The sequence below is a fragment of the Phyllobates terribilis genome, unplaced genomic scaffold (assembly GCF_046119375.1).
Source record: "Phyllobates terribilis strain yellow unplaced genomic scaffold, ASM4611937v1 Scaffold_49__1_contigs__length_9717188, whole genome shotgun sequence".
Classification (NCBI taxonomy): domain Eukaryota; kingdom Metazoa; phylum Chordata; class Amphibia; order Anura; family Dendrobatidae; genus Phyllobates; species Phyllobates terribilis.
Window position 1 is genome coordinate 2025171 of NW_027362809.1, and position 27380 is coordinate 2052550.

At 42.5% G+C, this 27380-nt stretch overlaps 1 protein-coding gene across 2 annotated transcripts in view; it reads left to right on the plus strand.

The window, feature by feature from the left end:
• The window catches only part of LOC141191619 (uncharacterized), a 39046-nt gene extending 16953 nt beyond the window's left edge, over window positions 1–22093 (plus strand). Inside the window, exons 1-7 of one of the 2 annotated variants that reach the window (XM_073661548.1) lie at window positions 8628–8987; window positions 9285–9433; window positions 9563–9742; window positions 9826–9949; window positions 10033–10130; window positions 10670–10760; window positions 20253–22093. In XM_073661548.1, coding sequence (XP_073517649.1) covers window positions 9362–9433; window positions 9563–9742; window positions 9826–9949; window positions 10033–10130; window positions 10670–10760; window positions 20253–21673 — 1986 coding nt within the window. In that variant the 5' untranslated portion in view covers window positions 8628–8987; window positions 9285–9361 and the 3' untranslated portion in view covers window positions 21674–22093. Of the gene's footprint in view, window positions 1–8627; window positions 8988–9284; window positions 9434–9562; window positions 9743–9825; window positions 9950–10032; window positions 10131–10669; window positions 10761–20252 lie in introns of those variants that run through there. The other variant, XM_073661547.1, reaches the window with a different exon arrangement.
• The last annotated feature ends 5287 nt before the right edge of the window (window positions 22094–27380 follow it).

Consider the following 27380-nt stretch of genomic DNA (forward strand, 5'->3'; position numbering starts at 1 on the left):
TGGCGGGAAACTCCGTGGATGGCGGGAAAAAGCTGCAGATGGCGCCGGATGGCGGGAAAACTCCACCGATGGCAGGAAGGAAGCGGAAGATGGCGCCGGATGGCAGGAATCTTCACCACAGGTAAGTTTGAACAGTCTTTTTCAGGCACGCAGTACCCGGTGGTTGCGGGCACGATATCCTGCCGACTACGCCAAAAGTTGACGCGCCCCCTGGGCCAGTGCTGTAGGGGATACCCGGAGCCGGATCTCGATGGGGGTAGTAGTCCTTGTGGCGGTGACCCGGTCCGTGCCCAGGGTGTCAAACTAAGTGGCAGTCTATGGCAGTAGATGTTAACTTGATTGTCGACTACGCCACCCGTTGAGTGCGGCTTTGAAGCCGCCGCTGCAGAGCAGTCCGCTGAGGCCGGTGGTATATGTGCAGCAGGGATGGTATAACCCCCAACGGGAGGGGTATGGCCTCAGGGCAGCAGGTGTAGATGGTGGGGGTTGTGACAGTGCAGTAAGAAGACTCAGAGTCGGGAGATGCAGTTCAGGGTTTTTACTTACTGGTGTTCTTTTAGTCACTCTGGCCTTGAGTGACCACCCGAGCCGTGCTGCGTCGACCAGGTCCTGGACTCGGCCAACCCCCAGGCAATTCCGGAGCGTGGTTCTGAGCTCCTTTCTGACTCTCCCTTCCTCTGGCCGTTCCCACCAGGGATCCACTTTTGGCCGGCTCCCTCGGGTCTCTTGGTGGTCAACCCTCCTCTGGGCTCCCTGACCCTATACTTGGTGTGCCTTTCTAGTGGATTTGGTGAGGGTCGTGGCAGATCCTGACCACGACCTCCGGTTCCTGGCTAAGGTTTGTTTTGGCCTCTGCCAGCTTGGGATCCGGTACCCTTGTCCGCCAACCCTTCACCCTTCTGTCCTTATTCTGGGATCTTGGGGTTCTCTTCTTGTTTCCTCTCTGGGTCCTTCCTACTCCTCTCTCTCTCTCTGCAGGCTCTGTTCTGGAGCTGGGCCCAGCCGGAGCCACGGCTCCCTGTCAGCCCTCCTGGCCGAGCTCCTCTGCTCTGCTCAGGCTCTCCTAGACTCTTCTTCTCCCAGACTCTTCTTCTCCCTGCAACTAGATGGTGCCCACCTTATATATTCCCTCTATGTGTGAGCTCAGGTGACCAGCACCCAATGAGCTCCTATCTTTACCCAGACTACTCCCCCTATCTGCCCCTACACTACTGGGATGTTCCACCCCCCTCCCACTCCAGCCAGGGACAGACGCTGTCGTACCTGCACATATACTGGTGGGAGTACCGTCGTTCTGTCCCCCGGAAATGGGATGTATGTAGTGCATGCAGCCTACTAGCTCAGTTCCACACTCCATCCTTACCCGGGAGTGGAATACCACACCTCTGGCTTGAGGTGTAATACCCCTGTAGCAGCCGAGTCCTCAGGGTGCTACACATGCAGGACGCGAGTGCCAACATGGCGTTATAATGACACTGCATGCACAGGCATCCCTGTATGCACCTGTGCGCACCCAGTGGCAGGGTTCTTTGAAGTTCTGGGCGCCCACACTGATATGATTATATCAGTGCTGGCGTCTGGACCCCTGCAGGCACCGGCTATTGCCAGGACAAAGATCTCTTTGATCCTTTTGTCCTAGCAGTGTGACTCTCTACTAACATGGTAATTAACCATGTCAGCATATAGTCAAAGGCAATAGATGGACATCTGTCCATCTTCTTTTGACATGCCCAGACTTTTCTTGTCCTGGGCATATCTGAAAAGTAGGGGGATTATTATAAGGGGGCCAACTATATATGTGTGGAGGCACAATTATATTTATGTGCATGTGGACATATATATGTGTAGGGACACATGGGGACATAGGCACATAAGGCAATATATCCACATGCATATACAGGTACTTCTCACTAAATTAGAATATCATCAAAAAGTTAATTTATTTCAGTTCTTAAATACAAAAAGTGAAACTCGTATATAGAGTCATTACAAACAGAGGGATCTATTTCAAGTATTTATTTCTGTTAATGTTGATGATTATGGCTTACAGTCAATGAAAACACAAAAGTCATTATCTCAGTAAATTAGAATACTTTATAACAACAGCTTGAAAAATGTTTTTTATAATCCGAAATGTTATCCTACTGAAATGTCTGTTCAGTAAATGCACTCAGTACTTGGTCGGGCTCCTTTTGCATCAATTACTGCATCAATGCGGCAATGTGGCATGGAGGCGATCAGCCTGTGGCACTGCTGACGTGTTATGGAAGCCCAGGTGGCTTTGATAGCAGCCTTCAGCTCGTCTGTATTGTTGCGTCTGGGGTCTCTCGTCTTCCTCTTGACAATACCTCATAGATTCTCTATAATAGATTCTCTATGGGGTTAAGGTCAGGCAAGTTTGCTGCCAATCAAGCACAGTCTTACTGTTGTTTGTGAACCAGGTATTGGTACTTTTGGCAGTGTGGACAGGGGCCAAGTCCTGCTGGAGAATGAAATTTCCATCTCAAAAAAGCTTGTCGTCAGAGGGAAGCATGAAGTGCTCTAAAATGTCCTGGTAGACGGCTGCGCTGACTTTGGTCTTGATAAAACACAGTGGACCTACACCAGCAGATGACATGGCTCCCCAAACCATCACTGATGGTGGAAACTTCACCCTAGACCTCCAGCAGCTTGGATTGTGGCCTCTCCACTCTTCCTCCAGACTCTGGGACCTTGATTTCCAAATGAAATGCAAAATTTACTTTCATCTGAACACAACACCTTGGACCACTGAGCAAAAGTCCAGGTCTTTTTCTCCTTGGCCCAGGTAAGACGCTTCTGGCGTTGTCTATTGGTCATGAGTGGCTTGACACAAGGAATGCAACACTTGTAGCCCATGTCCTGGATACGTCTGTGTGTGGTGGCTCTTGTAACAATGACTCTAGCAGCAGTCCACTTCTTGTGAATCTCCCCCACATTTTTCAATGGCCTTTTCTTAACAATCCTTTCAAGGCTGCGGTTATCCCGGTTGCTTGTGCACCCTTTTCTACCACACTTTTTCCTTAAACTCAACTTTCCATTAATATGCTTGAATACAGCACTCTGTGAACAGCCAGCTTCTTTAGCCATGGCCTTTTGTGGCTTACCCTTCTTGTGGGGTGTGTCAATGACTGCCTTCTGGACATCTGTCAAGTCAGCAGTTTTCCCCATGATTGTGGAGCCTACTGAAACAGACTAAGGGACCTTTTTAAATGCTTAGGAAGCCTTTGCAGGTGTTTTTGTTAATTATTCTAATTTTCTGAGATAATGACTTTTTTGTGCTTTCATAGCCTTTAAGCCATAATCATCCACATTAACAGAAATAAACAATTGAAATAGATCACCCTGTTTGTAATGACTCTATATAATATGAGTTTCCTTTTTTTTTATTGAAGAACTGAAATAAATTGACTTTTTGATGATATTCTAATTTAGTGAGATGCACCTGTGTATATATATATATGCATTCGCATACATGGTAGTATGAAAAAACATATATATATATATATATATATATATATACAGTACAGACCAAAAGTTTGGACACACCTTCTCATTTAAAGATTTTTCTGTATTTTCATGACTATGATGACTATGAAAACTGTACATTCACACTGAAGGCATCAAAACTATGAATTAACACATGTGAACTTAACAAAAAAGTGTGAAACAACTGAAAATATGTCTTATATTCTAGGTTCTTCAAAGTAGCCACCTTTTGCTTTGATGACTGCTTTGCACACTCTTGGCATTCTCTTGATGAGCTTCAAGAGGTAGTCACCGGAAATGGTTTTCACTTCACAGGTGTGCCCTGTCAGGTTTAATAAGTGGGATTTCTTGCCTTATAAATGGGGTTGGGACCATCAGTTGTGTTGTGCAGAACTCTGGTGGATACACAGCTGATAGTCCTCCTGAATAGACTGTTAGAATTTGTATTATGGCAAGAAAAAAGCAGCTAAGTAAAGAAAAACGTGTGGCCATCACTACTTTAAGAAATGAAGGTCAGTCAGTCCGAAAAATTGGGAAAACTTTGAAAGTGTCCCCAAGTGCAGTTGCAAAAAACATCAATCGCTACAAAGAAACTGGCTCACATGAGGAAAGCAAGACCAAGAGTCACCTCTGCTTCTGAGGATAAGTTTATCCAAGTCACCAGCCTCAGAAATCGCAGGTTAACAGCAGCTCAGATTAGAGACCAGGTCAATGCCACACAGAGTTCTAGCAGCAGACTCATCTCTTCAAAAACTATTAAAAGGAGACTTTGTGCAGCAGGCCTTCATGGTAAAATAGCTGTTAGGAAACCACGGCTAAGGACAGGCAACAAGCAGAAGAGACTTGTTTGGGCTAAAGAACACAAGAAATGGACATTAGACAAGTGGAAATCTGTGCTTTGGTCTGATGAGTCCAAATTTGAGATCTTTGGTTCCAACCACCGTGTCTTTGTGCGACGCAGAAAAGGTGAACGGATGGACTCTACATGCCTGGTTCCCACCATGAAGCATGGAGGAGGAGGTGTGATGGTGTGGGGTGCTTTGCTGGTGACACTGTTGGGGATTTATTCAAAATTGAAGGCATACTGAACCAGCATGGCTACCACAGCATCTTGCAGCGGCATGCTATTCCATCCGGTTTGCGTTTAGTTGGACCATCATTTATTTTTCAACAGGACAATGACCCCAAACACACCTCCAGGCTGTGTAAGGGCTATTTGACCAAGAGGGAGAGTGATGGGGTGCTACGCCAGATGACCTGGCCTCCACAGTCACCAGACCTGAACCCAATCGAGATGGTTTGGGGTGAGCTGGACCACAGAGTGAAGGCAAAAGACCAACAAGTGCTAAGCATCTCTGGGAACTCCTTCAAGATTGTTGGAAGACCATTTCCGGTGATTACCTCTTGAAGCTCATCAAGAGAATGCCAAGAGTGTACAAAGCAGTCATCAAAGCAAAAGGTGGCTACTTTGAAGAACCTAGAATATAAGACATATTTTCAGTTGTTTCACACTTTTTTGTTAAGTATATAATTCCACATGTGTTAATTCATAGTTTTGATGCCTTCAGTGTGAATGTACAATTTCCATAGTCAAGAAAATACAGAAAAATCTTTAAATGAGAAGGTGTGTCCAAACTTTTGGTCTGTACTGTATATGCATGCATATTTTAGGACACTTCCCTTTACACTCTTTCCTCAGTTCGAAATGTAATTAAGAAATGGCAGTCAGCAGCAAGGAAGACCAAGCTAAATTTCAGTGAGAGCTGCTCGTAGGATTGCTGGAGAGGCAAATCAGAAACCCCCCTTGACTGCAACAGACCTTCAGAAAGATTTAGAAGACTCTTTAGTTGTTGCACATTTTTCTACTGTTCGGAGACACCTGCACAAATATGGCCTTCATGAAAGAGTCATCAGAAGAAAACCTCTCCTGCGTCCTCACCATAAAATTTTGTGTCAGAAGTATGCAAAAGAACATCTAAACAAGCCTGATGCATTTTGGAAACATGTTCTGTGGACTGATGAGGTTAAAATAAAACTCTTTGGCCACAATGATCAAAGGTATGTGTGGAGAAAAAGGGGCACAGAATTTCAAGAAAAGAACATCTTGCAAACCATTAAGCATGGAGGTGGATCAATCATGCTTTAGGGTTGTTTTGCAGCCAATGGCACGGGATCATTTCACGGGTAGAGGGAAGAATGGATTCAATGAAGTTTCAACAAATTCTTGACGCAAATCTGTAAAAGTTGAAAAGAGGATGGCTTCTTCAAATGGATAATGGATCCTAAGCACACTTCAAAATCCACAATAGACAACCTTAAAGGCACAAGATGAAGGTTTTACAATGGCCCTCACAGTCCTCTGATCTGAACATCATTGAAAATCTGTGGCTAGACCTCAAAATAGCAGTGCATGCAAGACGACCCAGGAATCTCACAGAACTGGAAGAATTTTCCAAGGAAGAATGGATGAAAATCCCTCAAACAATAATTTAAAAACTCTTGTTTGGCTACAAAAAGCGTTTACAAGCTGTGATACTTGCAAAAGGTGGTGCTACTAGGTACTAACCATGCAGGGTGTCCAAACTTTTGCATCGGCCCATTTTCTGTTTTGTAATTTTGACCATGGGTGTTTAAACTTTTACATGCCACTGTGAGTAAAGGAAATTAAGTTAAGGAAGGATTCCTTATCTTAGACAAACAGGATTTAAACAAACAGTTGTCTATACTAGAGAGGAAGCTACAGTGTCGCATAACTGGGACATCCATTCTCCTAAGGAGAGCTGAAGATGCAGTGCCACAGCAATGAGTGTGTGGCCCTCATTGAATGGACTTTGAAAGTACTAGTGAGGAGTCGTACCGATGCACCTCAGCCAGTGAGGTCCTCACAAATCAACTTTGAGCACTGAGTTGCCCTGAGGGGCTGTAACGACACATCTCAACCTGTATGGTCCCCACAGAGATGATGGACCTTCCCATAATGGCTTGCTGGACTGTGATAACTTTTGTTAAAAGCTACATGTACCGCCACATGTAACCATAAAGTTCTTGACTCAGCATAATGCAGGAGAAACATTCATAAAGTGTTGTACCTGCTATCTGATATATATATACTTGTCATCAAGTTCTTGTTAAGTAAAGTAAAGTTTATTTTTGTACTTTGGTCTGCTTCATTTATCTCCATACCATCTGGACTGGGCTTGCCAAGTACAGTGGCAGCATACGGCCTTCAGAGTCGGGAAATATGACTCCGCCAAATTAAAGTCTGTGATGCAACGTGGCATTGGTGGATGGAACAAGACATGATGTCCCAGATGTGCTCGATTGGATTCAGGTCTGGGGAATGGACAGGCCATTCCAAAGCATCAATGCCTTCATCATGCAGGAACTGCTGACACACTTCAGCCACATGAGGCCTAGCATTGTCATGTATCAGAAGGAACACAGGGCCCATTGCACCAGCATACGGTTTCACAATGGATCTGAGGATCTCATCCCAGTACCTAATAGCAGTCTGGGTACCTCTGGCTAGCACATGGGGGGCTGTGCGGCCCTCCAAATAAATGCCTCCCCACACCATTACTGACCCACTGCTAAACTGGTCATGCTGGAGGATGTTGCAGGCAGCAGAACGTTCTCCACGGCGTCTCCAGACTCTGTCCGTCTGTCACATGTGCTCAGTGTGAACCTGCTCTCATCCGTGAAGAACACAGGACTCCAATGTGGAATCTGCCAATCTTGGTGTTCTCTGGCAAATGCCAATGACCCTGCACTGTGTTGGGCTGTAAGCGCAACACCCACTTGTGGACGTCGAGCCTTCATACCACCCTCATGGAGTCTGTTTCTGACAGTTTGAGCTGAGAAATGGATGTTAGTGGCCTGTTAGAGGTTATTTTGCAGGGCTCTTGCACTGCTCTTCCTGTTCCTCCTTGCACAAAGGAAGAGGTAGCAGTCCTGCTGCTGGGTTGTTGCCCTCCTACGGCCCCCTCCACATCTCCTGGTGTACTGACCTGTCTCCTGGTAGAGTATATGCTCCATGCTTTGGACACTGTGCTGACACACAGTTACCCTTCTTGCCACAGCTCTCATTGATGTGCCATCCTGGATGAGCTGCACTACATGAGCAACTTCTGTGGGTTGTAGACACCGCCTCATGCTACTGTACGTCTAGGGGTGAGAGCAATGACAAAATGCAAGTGACCAAAACAGCCAAAAAGGATGAGAACAGAGAAATGTTCTGTGGTCACCACCTGCAAAACCACTCTTTTATAGGGGGTATCTTGCTAATTGACTATAATTTCTATCTGTCGTTTCTTCCATTTACACAACAGAAAGAGAAATTTATTCACAACAGTGTTACTTCATAACTGGACAGGTTGATTTCACAGAAGTGTGATTGACTTAGAGTTACATTGTGTTGTTTAAGTCTTCCCTTTATATTTTTGAGTAGTGTACTTAACAGCCCCATACACGAGATACATGTTGGCTGAACGGTCATTTGGCAGATGGCTATTTTTCCCGACTCCCCCATACACACAAATATTCCAGCTTTCTTGTGGTCTGTATGAGAGAGTCGCCTCCAGACTCCTCTAGTGGAGGATTATCTACAGAAAAAATAAATGGATTAGCCTCTAAAATTCAGGATGCCAGATCCTTCTCTGCCCTGACATCATCTGTCGGGAGGCCCCCAAATACATTTTATAGTCAGCCACCCCCCCCCCCCCCCCAATTCATTACTTCCATGCAACTTTAGTCTAATGTGTATGGGGGCTTTAAAATGTAACTCATTGGACGCTGCCTCTGGCCCGGCCTAATAGACTTTCGTACATTGCAGGTCCAGACACCATTATTAGGTACTTAAGTATCATAGTAACTAGGCAGCCCCATACTATCGAGTACTTGGGGGAGGAGGGGCATTCAGCCGAACTCTGTCACACCTTCTGAGATGCCATGTTTGCTTTTGACAGCAGCAATTGGTTAAACTGCCAGGGTTTATGTAGCAGCCGCACCTGTGCCATCCCTGCCATGAACATCTATGTTTAACATGTTAGAAAATAACAAAATGTGTCTTATGCTGTTTGCATGTTTTTTTATTTTTATAAGAATTGTTGGTGCCAATTTTCTTTTGAAACATTTTAATTTCTGCTTTTTTTTTGGTGTTTTTCTTGTAATATAGTAAAGCCTAAGGCCAGAAATAAACCCCATAAAACACTGTACATGGAGACTTTGCTATCAAATAATTTCTGCCCGCAATATTTGTGCCAACAAAAAAGGTTTTATAAAAGCATCAAACTTCTGTGTGTGAATCAGACATGAGATCTAACGTGATGGAAGATTACAGTCCGGGGAAGACGGGAAACATTCATATAGACGACCGGTGATGATATAGTCAGTGACGGACTGTGGCCAAATATGTTTCTAGAGCCGTAGTAGAAGATGAAGATGTCGTCCTCATTATGAAGTAGTTATTTCTCATGTCACAGGTAATGAATATCTCCTGCAGTATTACTAATGCCGATTCCAGTGTCCGTAAATGAGATGACAACTAGCATCATGGAAGATGAGTCTATGAGAAAACATATTCAGCTGCAGACTGCGAGGAAGAAACTACTTGTTGGCTGTGTTCTAAAATATATTTGTTTTATTAGCAGATGTAAAGAAAAAAACTAAATAGTGTAAAATAATAAATCTCCTCATATTTTTCTCTAATTATCTCCAGTAATTGTATTATTACACAGGATTTTTATGATGTTACATCTACTTATTTTCTTCTCATTCAGGTCTCTACAGTATTCGATCCGCTCAGTAAAATCTTCTATATAAGAGAGTTTTCCTGATTTATCCATCACAACAGGATATGGACAAGGACAAGATGGCAGAGAAAATATTACATCTTACCCTAGAGATCCTCTTTCGACTTACTGGAGAGGTGAGAGATTCTGATGACGTCACATTACATCATTCTTATCTATAGGAATAACAGATGGACAGAACTGGAGAGGTGAGGACCCTGGAAATGTCTGTAGTGAGATTTATTAATGTGTCTCTCCATAACCAGGATTACACAGTAGTGAAGAAGACCTCTAGTGAGCGCTGTCAGGCCCCTGTGTCTGAGGGATGGGGAAGACCCCTGAGCCCAATCACTGGGCCTCCACCTCACCCCCTGATACATGAGGACATCAATAACCAGAAGATCCTAGAACTCACCTACAAGATGATTGAGCTGCTGACTGGAGAGGTGACACTGCTGGGAATGCTGGGACATTATACAGTAACACTATGAAGGGATCGGGGGGGTGACTGTATCATTATGTGTATCAGGTTCCTATAAGGTGTCAGGATGTCGCTGTCTATTTCTCCATGGAGGAGTGGGAGTATTTAGAGGAACACAAAGATCTGTACAAAGACGTCATGATGGAGGTTCCCCAGCCCCTCACATCACCAGGTAATAAACAGGACTAAATACACACGGCCTATAATTATCTGTATGTAAAGAATGAATTCAGTCCCTGTATGTGTTCCCTCCAGATCTATCCAGTAAGAGGACAACACCAGAGAGAAGTCCCCGTCCTCTTCTTCCACAGGACTGTAAACAAGAAGATCCCAATGTTCCTCAGGATCATCAGGTAGATGGAGAGAAGGTGTCATGAGATCTCCCCTATGATGTGTAGACGGCTGTGAAGGTCTTGTGCTCAGCAAGGCTGTGGTGTCGGAGTTGGAGCCCATTTTGGTGGATTTGGAGTGGTATCAAATGGACCGACTCCTAAAATATATAATAAATTGGGTACAGTAGTTCAATGCAGTTTTTGGGGAATATTTTTTCATAAGAATTTGGGAAAGTTATGAAATGTCCTATAAATGTCTGTCCTATTCCTGATCTAAGGGTCTGGACTTTTAGCTGAGATGAATCTGTGCTACAGTAAATTTATCACTTAAACATGAGCCATGTATGAGGGAGTCGTGGAGTCGGTGTCATGGAAATTGAGGAGTCGGGAGTCGGAGGTTTGGCTTACCGACTCCACAGCCCTGGTGCTCAGTCTTGTTTTATCCACCAGTATTATATGTTTTATACTTGTGTAATGAGAATGGTGGAGATGGCAGGATTAGAGCTGATCATAGATGGGACTTCTCCATCTGTCTGTGACTTTTACAATATTTGTTTCAGGGTGAAGATCTGACCCATATTAATACTACAGAGACATATGTGAGGGGTGATGAGCGGTGTAAAGAGGAGATTCCTACATATGACTACCCAGGTGAGTAGTAACCACTAAATGCAGAGAAGTTACAGATTATTCTCAGTCACCGGCTGTGGCTGCTTTATCGGTGGTGTAGTCCGGCCATATCACAATCGTGTGATCACCATTCTCCTCTAGATCACAACATTCTCCCCTACACAAAACTGTTAACCCCTTTCTGACGTTGTAAGTAAAAATACATCCCTGTTCCCTGGACTGTATGGACTAGGTACATATTATTACGACATGGCGATCGCACCCGCACACAGGCTGTACTAGCGCAATCGCCGCCCAGGTCAGCTGATTCTGACATCTGACACCCGGCACGCAGTGCCCGCACCTCTCCCGGCAGCACTTAGTGAGTGCGCAGAGGGACAGCAGCGGGGTCCCGATCGTTGCCATGGTGACCCGATGTCGTCATGATAACATCCGGGTCACCAGCCCCAGCAAGTTAAGTTTGATCATGCGCAGTGCATGATCAAAGTAACTTGTGTCTGCAGAGCTGACAGTTTAAAAGTTATAGCAGTGATCCTCCTCTGCTATACCTTATAACTGCGATCAGCCTGTTGTAAAAATATATTAAAAAATATATATTTTTACAAGATATATTAAAAATAATATATGGAAAAAAAATAAACAATAAAAGCACACATATATGGTATTGCCGTGTCCGGAACAACCTGACCTATAAAATAAAGCTGTCCCACTAGTTAACCCCTTTAGTGAACACAGTAAAAGAAAAAAAAACTAAGCAAATAACGGTGCTTAATCATCATATTTCCAAACAAAAAGTGGAATAAAACGCGATAAAAAAGATGAATATAAATAAAAATGGTACCGCTGAAAACGTCATCTTGTCCCGCAAAAAAGAAGCCGCCATACAGCTCCATCACACGAAAAATAAAAAAGTTACAGCTCTCAGAATAAAGTGATGCAAAAAAAAATAGTTTTTATTGTGTAACAGCGCCAAAACCTAAAAAAACAATATAAATGTAGTACGGCTGTAATTGTACTGACCCGAATAATAAAGCGGCCTTATACATTTTTCCACACGCAGAACGGCATAAAAAGAATGCCAAAAAAACAATTCCTGAATTGTTGGTTTTTGTTTATTCCACCTCCCAAAAATCTGAGTAGAAAGCGATAAAAAAAAGTCACTTGCCCAAAATTAGTACCAATAAAAACGTCAACTTGTCCCGCAAAAAACAAGCCGTCACATGACTGTCGGCCGAACTATGGAAAAATTATAGCTCTCAAAATATGGCGATGCAAAAACTTTCTGTGCTGCTGAATGTCCTCATATGGTCCCTACAAGACCAGGTCCAATCTTTCTGGCCAAACTTCACTTTTATGATCGATAACATTAAATGTGCAGTCAGGGCCAAGTGTGAATTTCTGTACAATAACAACAGAGTTTCCCTTTATCCTGACTTTTCAATTTCTTTTAAAACCGACTAACTTCAAACAGGATTGTGATAAACTATACAGAAAACATTACACCTGTGCCATGATATATCTCTAAGCTGTGCGTGGCTGATGGCTGTAATATACATTTATTCACGCCTGCAGGAGATGTGTTGGCTCGAGCCCTGGTTTCATGGATTCACTCCACGTCATAAATTCCATTATGTTTTCAATCCTAAGGAATTCAGATTACTGCACAATCTCTCCTGAAATGGGGGCGCTAATACTTTCTCTACTCTTCTGGTCAGGTTATTGTAGCTCCAATGGTCCACCATAAATGAGTGCAACTCCAGTTTAGTGTTGGATTTCTCCCTTCATACATATATTGTTGTTGAGGATGTAACATAGAATAAAAAAATGTCTTTTTTTATAGCTTTATTTTGTATGATAGTTTGATTGTGGTCGGATCGGCCTGCCTCACTTATGTGAGTCTGTAACTCCCTGGTAGTCTTTAAAAAAAGATCTCCATTGCCTCTTCCAAATGCCCGAGATCTAAATTTAAGACACCTCAGCTCTGCACTATTAGAAAAAGTTCTCTTTGAATGTCTAATATTTCTTCTTGAAACTCATCTGACAGAAAATATTGGCCCTTATGATAGTTTAGATTCCCAAGAGCCCCCGAGCCCCATACTCCAATTACCCCAGAGAGGTTTCACCACTAGTTACTCACTACTTACTGATGAAGACTGTTGAGTTTGATCATTTCAGTAGATGTTATTGTCTGTAGTCAGTTTTTGACTACAGTAGTTACTGCCCAAATTTCTCTGATTTAACCCCTTCCTGCAGCCAGTTTTGTGATCCTAATCAGGCCCCATTTTTCAAATCTGATGTGTGTCACTTTATGTGGTGATAACTTTGAAATTCTTCTTAAAGGATAATAGGAAACAAATGGACCTTACAAATTATTTTCCTTGAATCCTACAATATCCTATATACGGTTGTACACTACTGTCTGGGCACATGGCAGGTTAAGAAGGGAAGGAGCGACATTTAGCTATTTGAATATAGATCTTGCTGAAATAGTTTGCAGACACAATGTCGCATGGTCACCTGCCAGCTCAAAAGATGACCACCACAAACAGGCTTGGTGCCATCTACTTCATTTTCCAGATCCCACGAATTGTCTTGTTCATCACCCTTTAACCCCTCTACATGGATCTGGACACAGAGACCCCCTAGGCTTGGGCCACGGTGTTACCTGCTGTTCTGTGGTGTGAGATGGCAAGAAGAATAATCAGGTAGTCGGGTCAGAACCAGGAGGGCAGAGAACATACAAAATCAGAAGACACAAGAGTAGTCAGTAAACGGGCCGAGGTCACAACAGGAAACAAATCCACAAGCCGGGAGCTGAGCACAGAGGACTGACCCAGAGGAGAACAAGGCTGTATCTGGCGGCTTCCAGCAATATGCTTCCAGCTTTAGTAGGGTGCGGTGATTTCTAATTGGCTGAAGCAGGGAGCAGATTACTCCAGCTGGACAGAACACACACCCATACTGCCAGACTGGATGGTACTAAAGGTCCCTGGCACCCTAATCTTACTGGCTGGAAAGAGCCTGCGCCGCCCAGAGCTTCTGGTTCTGACGTCTCCTCCATCACCAGCGCCGCCTGCAGGATGAATAAGGCGGCTCCTGGTGACAGAAGCAGACGTCGCAGGAGCAGATCCCGGAGGAGATGGGACCCACCATTTACAGAAGTCCTAATGTGACCAAATTACAGAAAACCAGAGCAGTAGAAATCACCATAAATTGACTCCATTTTGGAAATTATAACCCTCAGTGAATTAATCTATAGGAGTAGGGAATATTTTGATTCCACATGCAAAAAAAGAAGAAAAGAGAGGCGCTCCTGTGTATACCCGGTGATCTTTGAGGGGAGGAAAATGGAAATAGAAATGTACTAACCTTGTGTGGTTGCGCACCGCTGCACAACCACGGATTAAGGCTCCGGTGTGAACTGCACACCGCACGGGTCTCAGGCTGACCGGCTGAGAGAATCACATGGGGTGTGACATCACCGCGGGTCCTTGTAAACGGTTAATAAGCTGATATCTGCAGCCCCAAACCACCCACCCAAGAGGGAATCAAGAATACAAAGTACAAAGTCGCTGCGGTTTTCAATGGGGTGCAAGGTGACAGCAGGCCGGGGTATTTGTTACTCCATCATTTTCTTTATTAATCACATGGCTTCACAACATGTTTCGGCTAATACCGCCATCATCAGGTGATGGCCAATATTACCACACAAGCACTTTATATAGAAGTTTAACCAATTAACCAGCAGGTGCCAACAATTAACCAGTTAACCCTCAAATCTCCATTACCATATATACAGGTTCCCATTCTAAGGGCCAACCTGACTTGGCCGATAACAGAGACAAAACATCAACACTAACATAAGACTACATGAAACAACTATATATACATATAAAAGAAGAATATAAAAAGAGTAAAAGCTGCATATATTCATAATTACACTCATATTAAAAACCTAATAAAAATAAATATCCACTATATTTTTCAAATCCACATAAATTATATTACTTAGTTAATAATATTTTCAAGTGAGAGATTCAGACCTTCCGGGGATAAAGTTCCCAACTTATAGATCCAATAATTTTCCCGGTTTACCAACCTTTTCTATCTATCATGCACCGTGTCAGATATATGATCAATAATCGTAAGGTGCAGATATTTTGGATCTTTCTGATCTTCTAAGAAGAAGTGCTTTGGCAACTATGTAACAAATCTCCATTTCTAATATTCTGCCAATGTTTATTTAGCCTGGCGCGCATTGGTTGTATGGTGCGACCTACATACTGTAGACCACATGTACACTCCAACAGATATATCACATATGACGGCAGTCTGTCCGGCATCTAATCTGAAAAGTCTCCCCCGTGGTGAGCAAGCTAAAAGTTTTTGTTCCGTTATTAATGATCCCACAACAGAGACATTTTGATGTTCTACATCTAAAGTACCCATCCCCCCTTCCTTGGTTTATATTTTTATACTTTATATAACTCTTAGTCAATGATGTGGAGCTAGGCGCTAACACATTTTTCAGATTCTGACACCTCCTATATATAATCCTTGGTTTGGCCGGCAGTTGCTTGCCCAAAATGGGATCACTGGATAAAATGAACCAATACGTCTTCAATAGGTTATTAAGAGTAACTCTAGATTGGCTAAATGTTGTAATGAGACTATACTCGGCACTCAATGGGTTAATAGTGTAATTTTTTTTTACCACATTGGTAGGTCCGGCCAGATTCCCCTTATTGTTTATCATTTCCAAGCATTTTTCTTGGGATAAACATTTGGCTTTCTTATATGCATCACTTAATAATTTGTCAGGATATCCCTTTTCCCTGAATCTCATCTTTAAAATCCTAGATTCATTAATAAAATCCACATCTCTACTACAATTTTTCCTAATTCTCCAATACTGTCCATAGGGAATATTACGCACCCAGACTGGAAGATGGCTGCTATCATATGCTAGGTAACTATTCACATCCACCTCTTTGAAATGCGTGGAGGTGATTATCTTTCCTTCTGGGTTTTTTTTTAATCAGGAGGTCAAGGAATTGAATACTTAAACTGGATATATTAGATGAAAAACTAAGACCCCAGGTTTTATTATTTAATTCAGATACAAATATAGATGCTTCCTCATGGGTACCAGCCCTGACAAAGAAAAGATCATCTATAAATCTCCTATAGAGACATATATGTCTAGTATATAGATGGGACTGTACGATGAAGACAGACTCAAACCTCCCCATAAATAAATTAGCATAGCTAGGGGCGAATCTCGTCCCCATCGCACAACCTCTCATCTATGTCTAGTATATAGATGGGACTGTACGATGAAGACGGACTCAAACCTCCCCATAAATAAATTAGCATAGCTAGGGGCGAGTCTTGTCCCCATCGCACAACCACTCATCTGTTTATATGTGGTCTCTTCAAATAAATTTTTTTATTGTTTAAGATAAACTCAATACTTTCTAATAAGAACCTTTTCTGTTCCAAAAATATAGAGGTATCTGAACACAAATAATGATCAATAGCCTCTAAACCTAAAATATGTGTAATGTTGGAGTATAAGGAACTCACATCTAAGGTACAAAAAACATAATAATAATAATCTTTTTATTTATTTAGCGCCAACATATTCTGCAGCGCTTTACAATTCAGACAATTTACAGACATTATTGGCACTGTCCCCATTGGGGCTCACAATCTACATTCTCTATCAGTATGTCTTTGGAGTGTGGGAGGAAACTGGAGAACCCGGAGGAATCCCACACAAACACGGGAGAACATACAAACTCCTCGCAGATGTTGTCCTCGGTGGGATTTTAACCCAGGACCCCAGCGCTGCAAGGCTGCAGTGCTAACCACTGAGCCACCATGCCGCCCTCCTCCTAGGGAGGTAAATCCCTCATCAAGCTAATAAAATGTGAAGAATCTTTTAAATAACATTCAAGCCTAATCACATATTTTGTAAAAACAAATCGACATAATGTGATAAATTAGCTGTTATAGATTTTATCCCCGAAATGATGGGGCGACCAGGGGGATTGGTAGTACTTTTATGGATCTTGGGTCGGAAATAAAAATAAGGGGTCTGAAAAAATTATATATCCAAAAATCTTTTCTCTCTCACATCCAAGATCCCCTCCCTAAGGGCCCCCTTAGTTAAGCTTTTATATTCCATAAAGATGGTGACAGAATTATCACAATCTAATTTATTATAATAATCAGTATCGCCCAGTATCCGCAAACCTTCTCCAGTGTACCAACCCTGATTCATCACCACAATACCACCGCCTTATCAGCTTCCTTAATAATTATTCCTTTATTCTTCCGTAAACTAGAGATGGCTTGTCTTTCTGGAGCCGTCAGGTTATCCCTCTTTTTAATATGAGTAAAAGTGCGAATGTCTTTTAAAATCAGTTGCTGAAAAGTCTCGAGATGAGTTCCCTTATGGTGAGTAGGATAAAAATGAGATTTACCACCTAGTGGAACATGGTGGAAACCCATAGCGGGCACGTGATTTTCGACTCCATTATTAGCAAGGGGTATACTGGCGTTTATTGATTTACGTTTTTCTTCAATAATAAAGTGATGTTTTAACGTCAATTTCCTAAAGTACTCATTCAAATCTACATATAAATTGAAAACATTCAAACTTGAAACAGGTCAAAAAGAGAGTCCTCTACTCAATCGTGAGATCTCAGCCTCAGACAAGGTGTGGTCAGACAGGGTAAAAATGCCTACCATTTTCTGTTTCTCATCTTTTTCGCTTTCCTCAATATTTACCCTAATGGCTTTGTCTTTTTAATTAGCAAATCCTACAGGGCTGCTATTTTTTGGGATGGCTCTACCTCGCCCCCTACATCCCCGATATTTCTTTTTGGTTGGCGAACTTGGGCCGGCTGAAAAAACGGTGGGATTTTTGTATCATAAAGGAGCGGTGTGTTTTTTTACCATTGAGAGGCGGTGCAGTTTCATTAGTTAATATTACAGCTGGTGATAACAATTCTATTGAAGAAGTTATATTTTGTGGAGGTGGTAGCTTCACTGATTTATCAGTGGAACCTTCCTCTAATGATGTATGCCCTACACTTAATGACTGAGATATTATTGGTAAGGAATTTTGGGAATCAGGATGGATAGTTAAAATAGAAAAATCCAATGCACTAACACTCTGCGTTGAGGTTGCACCAATTAATTCATTTAACCCAAAATGAATTAGTGATGATTGCTCTGTATCATTGGAAACACCACTATCCTTATTCACCACTGGTAAGATAGAATTAATAGCTCCACCAGTGTTTGCTTGATTCTCCCCAATAGGAGAAGGACACAAAGTAACTATTGCACTGTTAGTTTCCATATCCATAGTTTGATTCGACAGGCACTTTCTGCACTGTGGATGTTGGAGAGTGAAAATTGCAAATATTCCATTTTATTACCCAACACATTGTCTCCTGGATCACAATCTGGGCACTTACATACCATAAATTAAGTGGGTTCTTCTCACTATAGTAATGCCAAGTACATGGATGATAAATGTGGTTTGGACACACTGCAAGGCTCAGAAGAGAGGAAGAGATATGACTTCGGGAGAGAGCGGATATTGCTGGATTGGTTTATGGAAGCCATGTTGCTTTTCTAGAACCTTTGAGCCACTAATAATGTGGAAACCTCTGTTATTACACTGACAGATGATGGACCTGAGTTGGGGACTTGTTTTTTTGTGAGATGAGTAGCAGTTTTTATTGATATTCTTTTCACCTACAATGGTGAAAATAATATTTGATACACTGCTGATTTTTCAAGTTTTCCCACCTACAAAGAATGGAGAAATCTGTAATTTTTATCGTAGGTACACTTCACCTGTGAGAGACATAATCTAAAAAAAAATCCAGAAAATCACATTGCATGAATTTTTACTTAATATTTGGTACAGAAACCTTTGTTTGAAATTACAGAGGTCAGAAGTTTCCTGTAGTTCTTGGCCAGCTTTGCACACACTGCAGGAGGGATCTTGGCCCACTCCCCCATACAAATCTTTTCCAAATCTTTGAGGTTTTGGGGCTGTCGCTGGGCAACATGGAGTTTCAGCTCACTCCAAAGATTTTCTATTGGGTTCAGGTCTGGAGACTGGCTAGGCCACTTCGGGACATTGAAATGCTTCTTATGGAACCACTTCTTAGTTGGCCTGGCTGGGTGTTTCGAGTCATTGTCATGCTGGAAGACCCAGCCACGACCCATGTTCAATGCTCTTACTGAGGGAAGAAGGTTGTTGGCCAAAATCTTGCGATACGTGACCCCATCCATCCTCCCTTCAATACGGTACAGTCGTCATGTTTGGGATGGTGTTCTTGGGTTTGTACTCATCCTTATTCTTCCTCCAAACACGGCGAGCGGAGTTGATACCAAAAAGTTCTATTTTGGCCTCATCTGACCACATGACCTTCTCCCATGCCTCCTCTGGATCACCCAGATGGTCATTGGAGAAGTACAAACGGGCCTGGACATGTGCTTGTGTGAGCAGGGGGACCTTTAATGCCCTGCAGGATTTTAATCCATGACAGCGTAGTGTGTTACTAACGGTAATGTTTTAGACTGTGGTTCCAGCTCTCTTCAGGTCATTGTCCAGGACCTCCCGTGTAGTTCTGGGCTGATTCCTGACCTGTCTCAGAATCATTCTTACCCCACGAGGAGAGATCTTGCATGGAGCCCCAGACTGAGGAAGATTCAAAGTCATCTTGTGTTTCTTCCATTTCTTAATAATTGTGTCAATAGTTTTTCCATTCTTGCCAAGCTGCTTACCTATTGTCCCGTAGCCCATCCCAGCCTTGGGCAGATCTACAATTTTGTCCTTGGTTTCTTTAGACAGCTATTTGGTCTTGGCCATGGTGGAGGTTGGAGTGTCTTTGATTGAGTGTGTGGAAAGGTGTCTTTTATACAGGTAACAAGTTCTAACAGGTGCAATTAATACAGGTAATGAGTGCAGAGTAGGAGGGCTTCTTAAAGAAAAACTTAACATGTCTGTGAGAGCCAGAATTCTTGCTGGTTGGTAGGTGATCAAATACTTATTTCATACAATGAAATACAAATTAATTATTTTAAAATCATACAATGCGATTTTCTGTTTTTTATTTTTAGATTCTGTCTCTCACAGTTGAAGTGTACCGACGATAAAAATTACAGTCCTCTCCCTTCTTTGTAGATGGGAAAAATTGCAAAATCACTAGAGTATCAAATACTTATTTTCCCCACTGTACATAACATTGTTTGGCTTTTTATTCCATATTTTGGAGGCAGAATGAACAAACAGTTGAACACCACACTTTACTGGTTCACGCTATGAGGTTTTCTATTAGACTGTGAACTGTCATTGTCTTGGTGAATAATTCAATATTTTTACATAACTTGCCATTTTTACAGACAGTTTAAGTAGAAATGTTCAAAACTATAAAATTCAAGGATATTTAATTCAAAAATAATAATTGATTTTCTTCTTGGCAGATGACTGTACCAGAAGATCAGAGGGACAGCCGACATCTTCAATTTTTAAATCAGATGATCTTGAGATCCCTCAGGCTACAATTGAAGTGAATTCCATTACTCCAGATCTACCATCATCCCTTCACAGCAAAGATTTATCATCTAGTCTTATGAAACAGGTCCTGTCTTCTGATTCATTACTGACTATTAAGGAAAATCAAAGTCCCAAAATAAGCATTAAAAAACGAGTTGCTCCTAAAGCAAAGAAGCCATTTTCACATTCTGAATATGGAAATAGTTTTCCTCTCAAAATGTCTCTTCTTAAACATCAAAAAATTCACACAGCAGAGAATATATTTTCTTGTTCCAAGTGTGGGAAATGTTTTAACCAGAAATCAAATCTTGTTAGTCACCAAAGAACTCACACAGGGGAGAAGCCATTTTCATGTTCAGATTGTGGGAAATGTTTTACAGAGAAATCGAGTCTTATGAAACATCAGAGAACTCACACAGGGGAGAAGCCATTTTCATGTTCAGAATGTGGGAAATGTTTTGCAGAGCAATCAAGTGTTATCAAACATCAGAGAACTCACACAGGGGAGAAGCCTTTTTCCTGTTCAGAATGTGGGAAATGTTTTAACCAGAAATCAAATCTTGTTAGTCACCAAAGAACTCACACAGGGGAGAAGCCTTTTTCATGTTCAGAATGTGGAAAATGTTTTACAATGAAATCAATTTTTGTTAAGCACCAAAGAACTCACACAGGGGTGAAGCCTTTTTCATGTTCAGAATGTGGGCAATGTTTTAGTCATAAATCCGATGTTGTTATACACCAGAGAACCCACACAGGGGAGAAGCCTTTATCATGTTCAGAATGTGGGAAATGTTTTACACAGAAATCACATCTTGTTAGTCACCAGAGAATTCACACAGGGGAGAAGCCATTTTCATGTTTAGAATGTGGGAAATGTTTTACACAGATATCAAGTCTGATCAGACATCAAAGAACCCACACAGGGGAGAAGCCTTTTTCATGTTCAGAATGTGGGAAATGTTTTAACCGGAAATCAGATGTTGTTATACACCAGAGAACCCACACAGGGGAGAAGCCTTTTTCATGTTCAGAATGTGGAAAATGTTTTAACCGGAAATCAGATGTTGTTATACACCAGAGAACTCACACAGGGATGAAGCCTTTTTCATGTTCAGAATGTGGAAAATGTTTTACACAGAAATCAAATTTTGTTATACACCAGAGAACTCACACAGGGGAGAAGCCTTTTTCATGTACAGAATGTGGGAAATGTTTTAACCGGAAAGCAGATGTTGTTATACACCAGAGAACCCACACAGGGAAGAAGCCTTATTTATGTTCAGAATGTGGGAAATGTTTTACCGAGAAATCAACTCTTGTTACACATCAGAGAACTCACACAGGATAGAAGCCATTTTAAAGGAAAATGTTTTGCGAATAAATCATCTCTTCTTAGTCACCAGAGCAGTCACAAGGAAGAAGCCTTTTTTTTTTTCTTAATATGGGAAATGTTTAACTTGGAAAAACAAACTTATTAGCAAGAAAAAATCTTTCTAATAAGTGAGTGTGTCTTATAGACTTTAGGCAGCTTCCTGTTACTGAGGAAAACATTGAAACAGTGTCCTTCCTGATCAATCAGAAAATTGCTCTCTCCTCCACTCCACTTATCTAACTGATTGGTGCAAAGTAGGAGAAGAAACTACAGGAACCTGCACAGAGGCTGCATGTCCTGAATGAGCAGCTGAAGACTTCCTCAAGGACCTTTCAGATCATTTATGAAATGAGCCATTTTTAATGATTTTGACCATGTGAATTCAAATTGCACAATAAAATTTTTAGTTGCCTCTTGTTTCTGTGATATCAGAGTTTTCCTTTTACTGCTACATATAATTGATGAAAAAACACAGCAAAAAAGGGCAGCAGGGACCTGCCCAGATCTTCAGAACTAAATGCACTACCAGGGTGCAGCAAACCCACATAAAGATGGCGGCTACACAGGTGCAAAATACTGATGAGACAATCACTCACAACCTACCATTTCATGGAGGGGGTGACTGCACAAAATGGCTTGTATAGGGTGCTGTTCACACTAGGGTAGTGCACAGTATCCGGCTTACAGTCTACTAGTTAAGCCCATACTATTAGATTAGGCGGGCTGCCCAGTATTATCCAAGTGCACCCCATAGGAACAGACACCCCAGTTTACAATGCCGGAACTGATGGGCCTGGCTGCACCCTGGAATTAAAAAGTGCAAAAATACATATATATAATATATGAGATATTAGTTGATATGTTGGCCAAAATATGTAAGCTCGGAACCCGCGACAAGGGTTCTCATGCTTACGAGCCCTACTCTAAACACAAAAAGCAAAGCCACACCAAGAAGAATTAAAATTCCCCCTAGTGTGAACAGCACCCTATACAAGCCTTTTTGTGTGCAATTCAAATACTAAGCAGTCACCCCCTCCATGAAATGGTAGGTTAATTATTCTTGGTGTGTCTTTGCTTTTTGTGTGTACATATAATTGATGCATAAAAGTTTCAGTACTTTGAAACATTATTTTTGCAAATATAAAGATGCAAATATTTTGTTATGCCAATTTTCTGATATTTATTTAGAGGAAACTTAACAACAGTTCAAATAACTAAAACCTGTCTAAACACTATTGCGAAATATAAACAGTTACAGAAATTGCGATACAAAATTTGGTCCTCATTCAGGGACAACTCTTTTTTGCTTGCTTCTTGTACTCCTGCATTGAATCATTTCTTACAATTGTTCAATCATTATCTGCAAGCATTTTCATTGATATCTTTTCTCCATATCCGCAATATCTTGGTGAAATCTCTCAGCATGCTTGTTGCTCACAGCTCTGCTGTCACAGCTTCCCTGTCCCTAACGCTAGGGGTGCCCTAGCTGGCCCTGTTCCCTGGATTACTTCTGAAGGTGAAGATGCTGGGGCGATGTACCTTGTCTGAGCTCCTCAATCCACCTGCTCCCTTCCCCCACCCGGGGAAGAGAGGAGTAGTAGTGTATCGCAATACACCAACCAGACTAACACGGTAATACAAACAGGGATAAAGGAAATACCAATCATACAAATATATGCACACAAACAACAGAGGATAACACTGGGGAGTGGAAGAATGGGGTAAAACCAAAGTAGAAGAAGAGGATTATACACACAACCAAAACCATGCAACAGTCTTAGCTAAATCCACAAACGCCTTCTCAAACAACAGCTAGCTCTGGTAATGACTGCTAGCTAGAATCCAGTATATATAGGAACGGGGAGTGGCTAATAGTGAATAGCTGTGAACACTAAGGCAGGAAAGCTTCAAGGAGCTCTCAACTGAGCAGATTAACTCCTGTACTGTTAGAAGAAATCTGCACCATTTAATATGAAGGTGAAAGGCTTCTAATGAGTGCAGGATTAGGAGGAATCAGACTCTGCAGTGTTCTGGCTCCTCTCTGTCGCAGTAAACCCATGACAGTAACCCCTTCTACGAGGGACCTCTGGAACCTCATAGCTGGGTTTATCAGGGTGTACCGCATAAAAAGACCAGATCAACCTGGCTGCATGGACGTCAGATGCTGGTAACCACATCCTCTCCTCAGGACCATAACTCTTCCAGTGTACCAGTTACTGAAGTGACAGATGAACTAAGCAAGAATCAACGATCTTACCTATTTGGAATTCCAAATGTCCATCCACAATGACCAGAGATGGCAGTAGCGCTGATGATACAAAGGACGCAACGTATTTTTTGGGTAGAGACTAATGGAACATTATGGATCCTAAAGGTGGGCGGCAAATCAAGGTGGAATGCTACGGGATTGACGACGGCCACAATCTTATAAGAACCAGTGAACCTGGGACCCAGTTTCTAAGATGGAACCTTCAACTTAATGCTCCTTGAAGACAACCACACCAAGTCATCACACAGGTCCAGACCCACCACACGTCTCCAATCAGCCACACTCTTATATTTGGACCCCATCTTCCTCAAGCAATCAAGAACCCTTTGCCACACAGACGTAATTGAAGATGGAAAACGTTCTTCAGGTATTCCTGTTAAATGGGGACTTACCAGTGGATTCATGACAATGATTATTCACTACAAATTCAGCAAGAGGTAAGTCAGTAACCCCATCCTCCTGATTCTCAGACATAAAACACCTAAGATAAGTCTCAAGATTCTGGTTAACATGTTCAGTTTGCCCTTTAGACTGCGGAAGACTGCTGAAGAGAACAACAGATGGATGCTCAAAAGATTGCAAGATGCCCATCAAAATTTGGAAATAAACTACATCCCCCAATCAGAAAAAATATCAGTAGGGTTCCCATGTAATTTTACCATCTCTCTGATGAAAATCTGCATCAAAGTCTTGGTGTTAGGTAATGCGGGTTGCACAATGAAATGTGACATCTTACTGAATCTGTCCACCACCACCAAAATTACAGTATTACCTACCGACACGGGTAGATTAGTATTAGTGATAAAATCGAACGATAAATGAATCCACAGTCTACTGGGAATCGCCAATGGATGGAGAGACCAAGATGAACAAGTATGAGAGATCTTAGAACATGCTCAGACACGGCAGGCGGCTACATACTCGTGAACATCCTGATGAACTCCTGACCACCAAAAACGCAGAGTAAGGAGATCTGTAGTGTCTTTATAACAGGGATGTCTGTCCAAGACCCAATCATGATGTTCACTGAGAACTCTAAGATGGAGATTCACATGTACAAACAGTTTACCTAATAAACAGGCAGCAGGTGCGTCCCCCTGAGCCTCAACAACCTCCTTCTCAAGATCGGAGCATATAGATGCAATAACCACCCCATTTTGCAGTATAGAAACTGGTTCACAATTATCTCCACCGCTGGAAAAGGCATCCACCTTAATGTTCTTGTTCCCTGGCCTATATGTAACGAAAAAGTTAAATCTGGTGAAGAATAACGGCCATCCCACCTGTCTAGGCGTTAGACGTTTCGTAGACTCTAGATATACCAGATTCTTATGGTCCGTGATTACCATAATCAGATGATCTGCCCCCTCCAGAAAATGATGCCACTCTCCAAAAGCCCACTTGGTTGCCAAGAGTTCCCTGTTACCAATGTCATAATTTCTCTCAGCGAGTGACAGTTTTTTAGAAAAGTATGCACATGGATGCCATTTACTAGGAGATGCACCCTGCGACAAAACAGCCCCCACACACACTTCTGACATGTCAACTTCAGCAATGAATGGCTGAGTGACGTCAGGCTGCATGAGAATCGGCACAAATACAAAACACTCCTTAAGGTATTGAATGCCTCCCTGGCCGGACTGTACCATTTAGAAAAGTCAGTCCATTTTCTGGTCATATCCGCCAGAGGTTTGGCCACTACCGAAAAGTTTTTATGAACTTGCGGTAGTAGTTGGCGAAACCCAAATACCTTTGTAACGCCTTTAAATCCTCAGGACAATCCCAATCCTGTTCCGCCCAGACTTTTGCTGGATCCATGTGAAAACCGGTGGATGATAAAATCTAGCCTATAAAAGGGATCTCCTCAAGAGAACATACACTTCTCTGGTTTAACAAATACTTCATTGACTCTGAGTATCTGTAAGACCTACCTGACATGTACCTGATATGACTCAAGGTCAGGCGCAAAAATTAATGTAATCAAGATAGATCACAACAAATATACCTGCCGGGTGACTAAACATGACATTTACAAAATGCTGAAAGACGGCGGGAGCATCACTCAACCCAAATAGCATGACAAAGGTTCTCATAGTGTCCCTCAGGCATATTGAAAGCTGTTTTTCACTCATCCCCCTCTTTAATACGAATGAGATTATATGCCCCCCTGAGAACCAGTTTAGAAAACCATTTTGCTGCCACGATCTGATTAAATAAGTCCGGGGTGAGAGGGATCAGATACGGTTCCCAGACCGTGATTGGATTTAGTTTGCGGAAATCTAGGTAGGGGCGTAACCCCCCGTCTTTCTTTACAAGGAAAACCCCTTCAGCAATGGGGGATGACGATGGTGTGATATGATCCTTTTTTTTAACTTTCCGTGATATAGTCCTTCATGGCCCGCTTCTATGGACCAGAGATTTTACAAAGTCTGCTCTTAGGCAGCTTGGCCCCAGAAACAAGATTAATGGCACAGTCATAAGGTTGATGGGAAGGGAGATTTTGACACCCCTGCTCCGAGAACACATCCTCAAAGTCAGACAGGTATTTAGGCACAGACTGGGTATCCACACTAGCCAGCCAGGTGCCCAGTGTCCTTGACAATACTTGATCCAATTTGCTACCTCCTGAGTCTGCCAATCTACCACAGGGTTGTGCAGTGTGAGCAAAGGTAGTCTCAGAACCACAAGAGAGGGCAGACCCTCTAGCACATAAAACTCAATACATTCTGAGTGTATGGCCTACCTGTAGATGTAACCCTCGGATGACTTGAGTAAAACACCCCTGGCTCAAGGATGCAGAGTTGATGCTGATTATGGGTATGTGTCTGGACAGTGTATATGGTTTGAGGCCCCGGACCTGGACGAACCTAACGTTTATCAAATTAAACCCGCCCCACTGTCCAGAAAGGCCGAAATGATCACCTTATTTTTGTCCAGATGGATTCCATACTCCCCCTTTACGCTGAACTCGAGTTTGATACACAGAACGAGTCACCACACCCAACTGCATAGGCTCCTCAGATGACTCAGACCAGGGTTCCCTTGGCGCTGGACCTCTCGCATATTGGGGTGTTTCTTTATGTCTCTGGCGAAGACTGTGATCCACCTGGATAGCCAGAGACATGGCTGCTTCAAGAGAAACTGGAGTCTCCTATACGACAAGGGCATACCGATAGCCCTTGACAAAACTGGCTACGTCGTGCGGGGTCATTCCTCTTAGTGTCAGTGTATCACCTCCGAAACTCAGAGCAATACACCTCCGCTGGCCGATCTCCCTGCTGAAGCTGACATAGCATGGACTCAGCCAGGGAGATGCGGTCAGGGTCGTTGTATATATGACCCAGGACTAAAAGAAATTCCTCCACCGTCCGGAGCAATTGGGAGTCTGGCGGGAGAGAAAATGCCCATACTTGG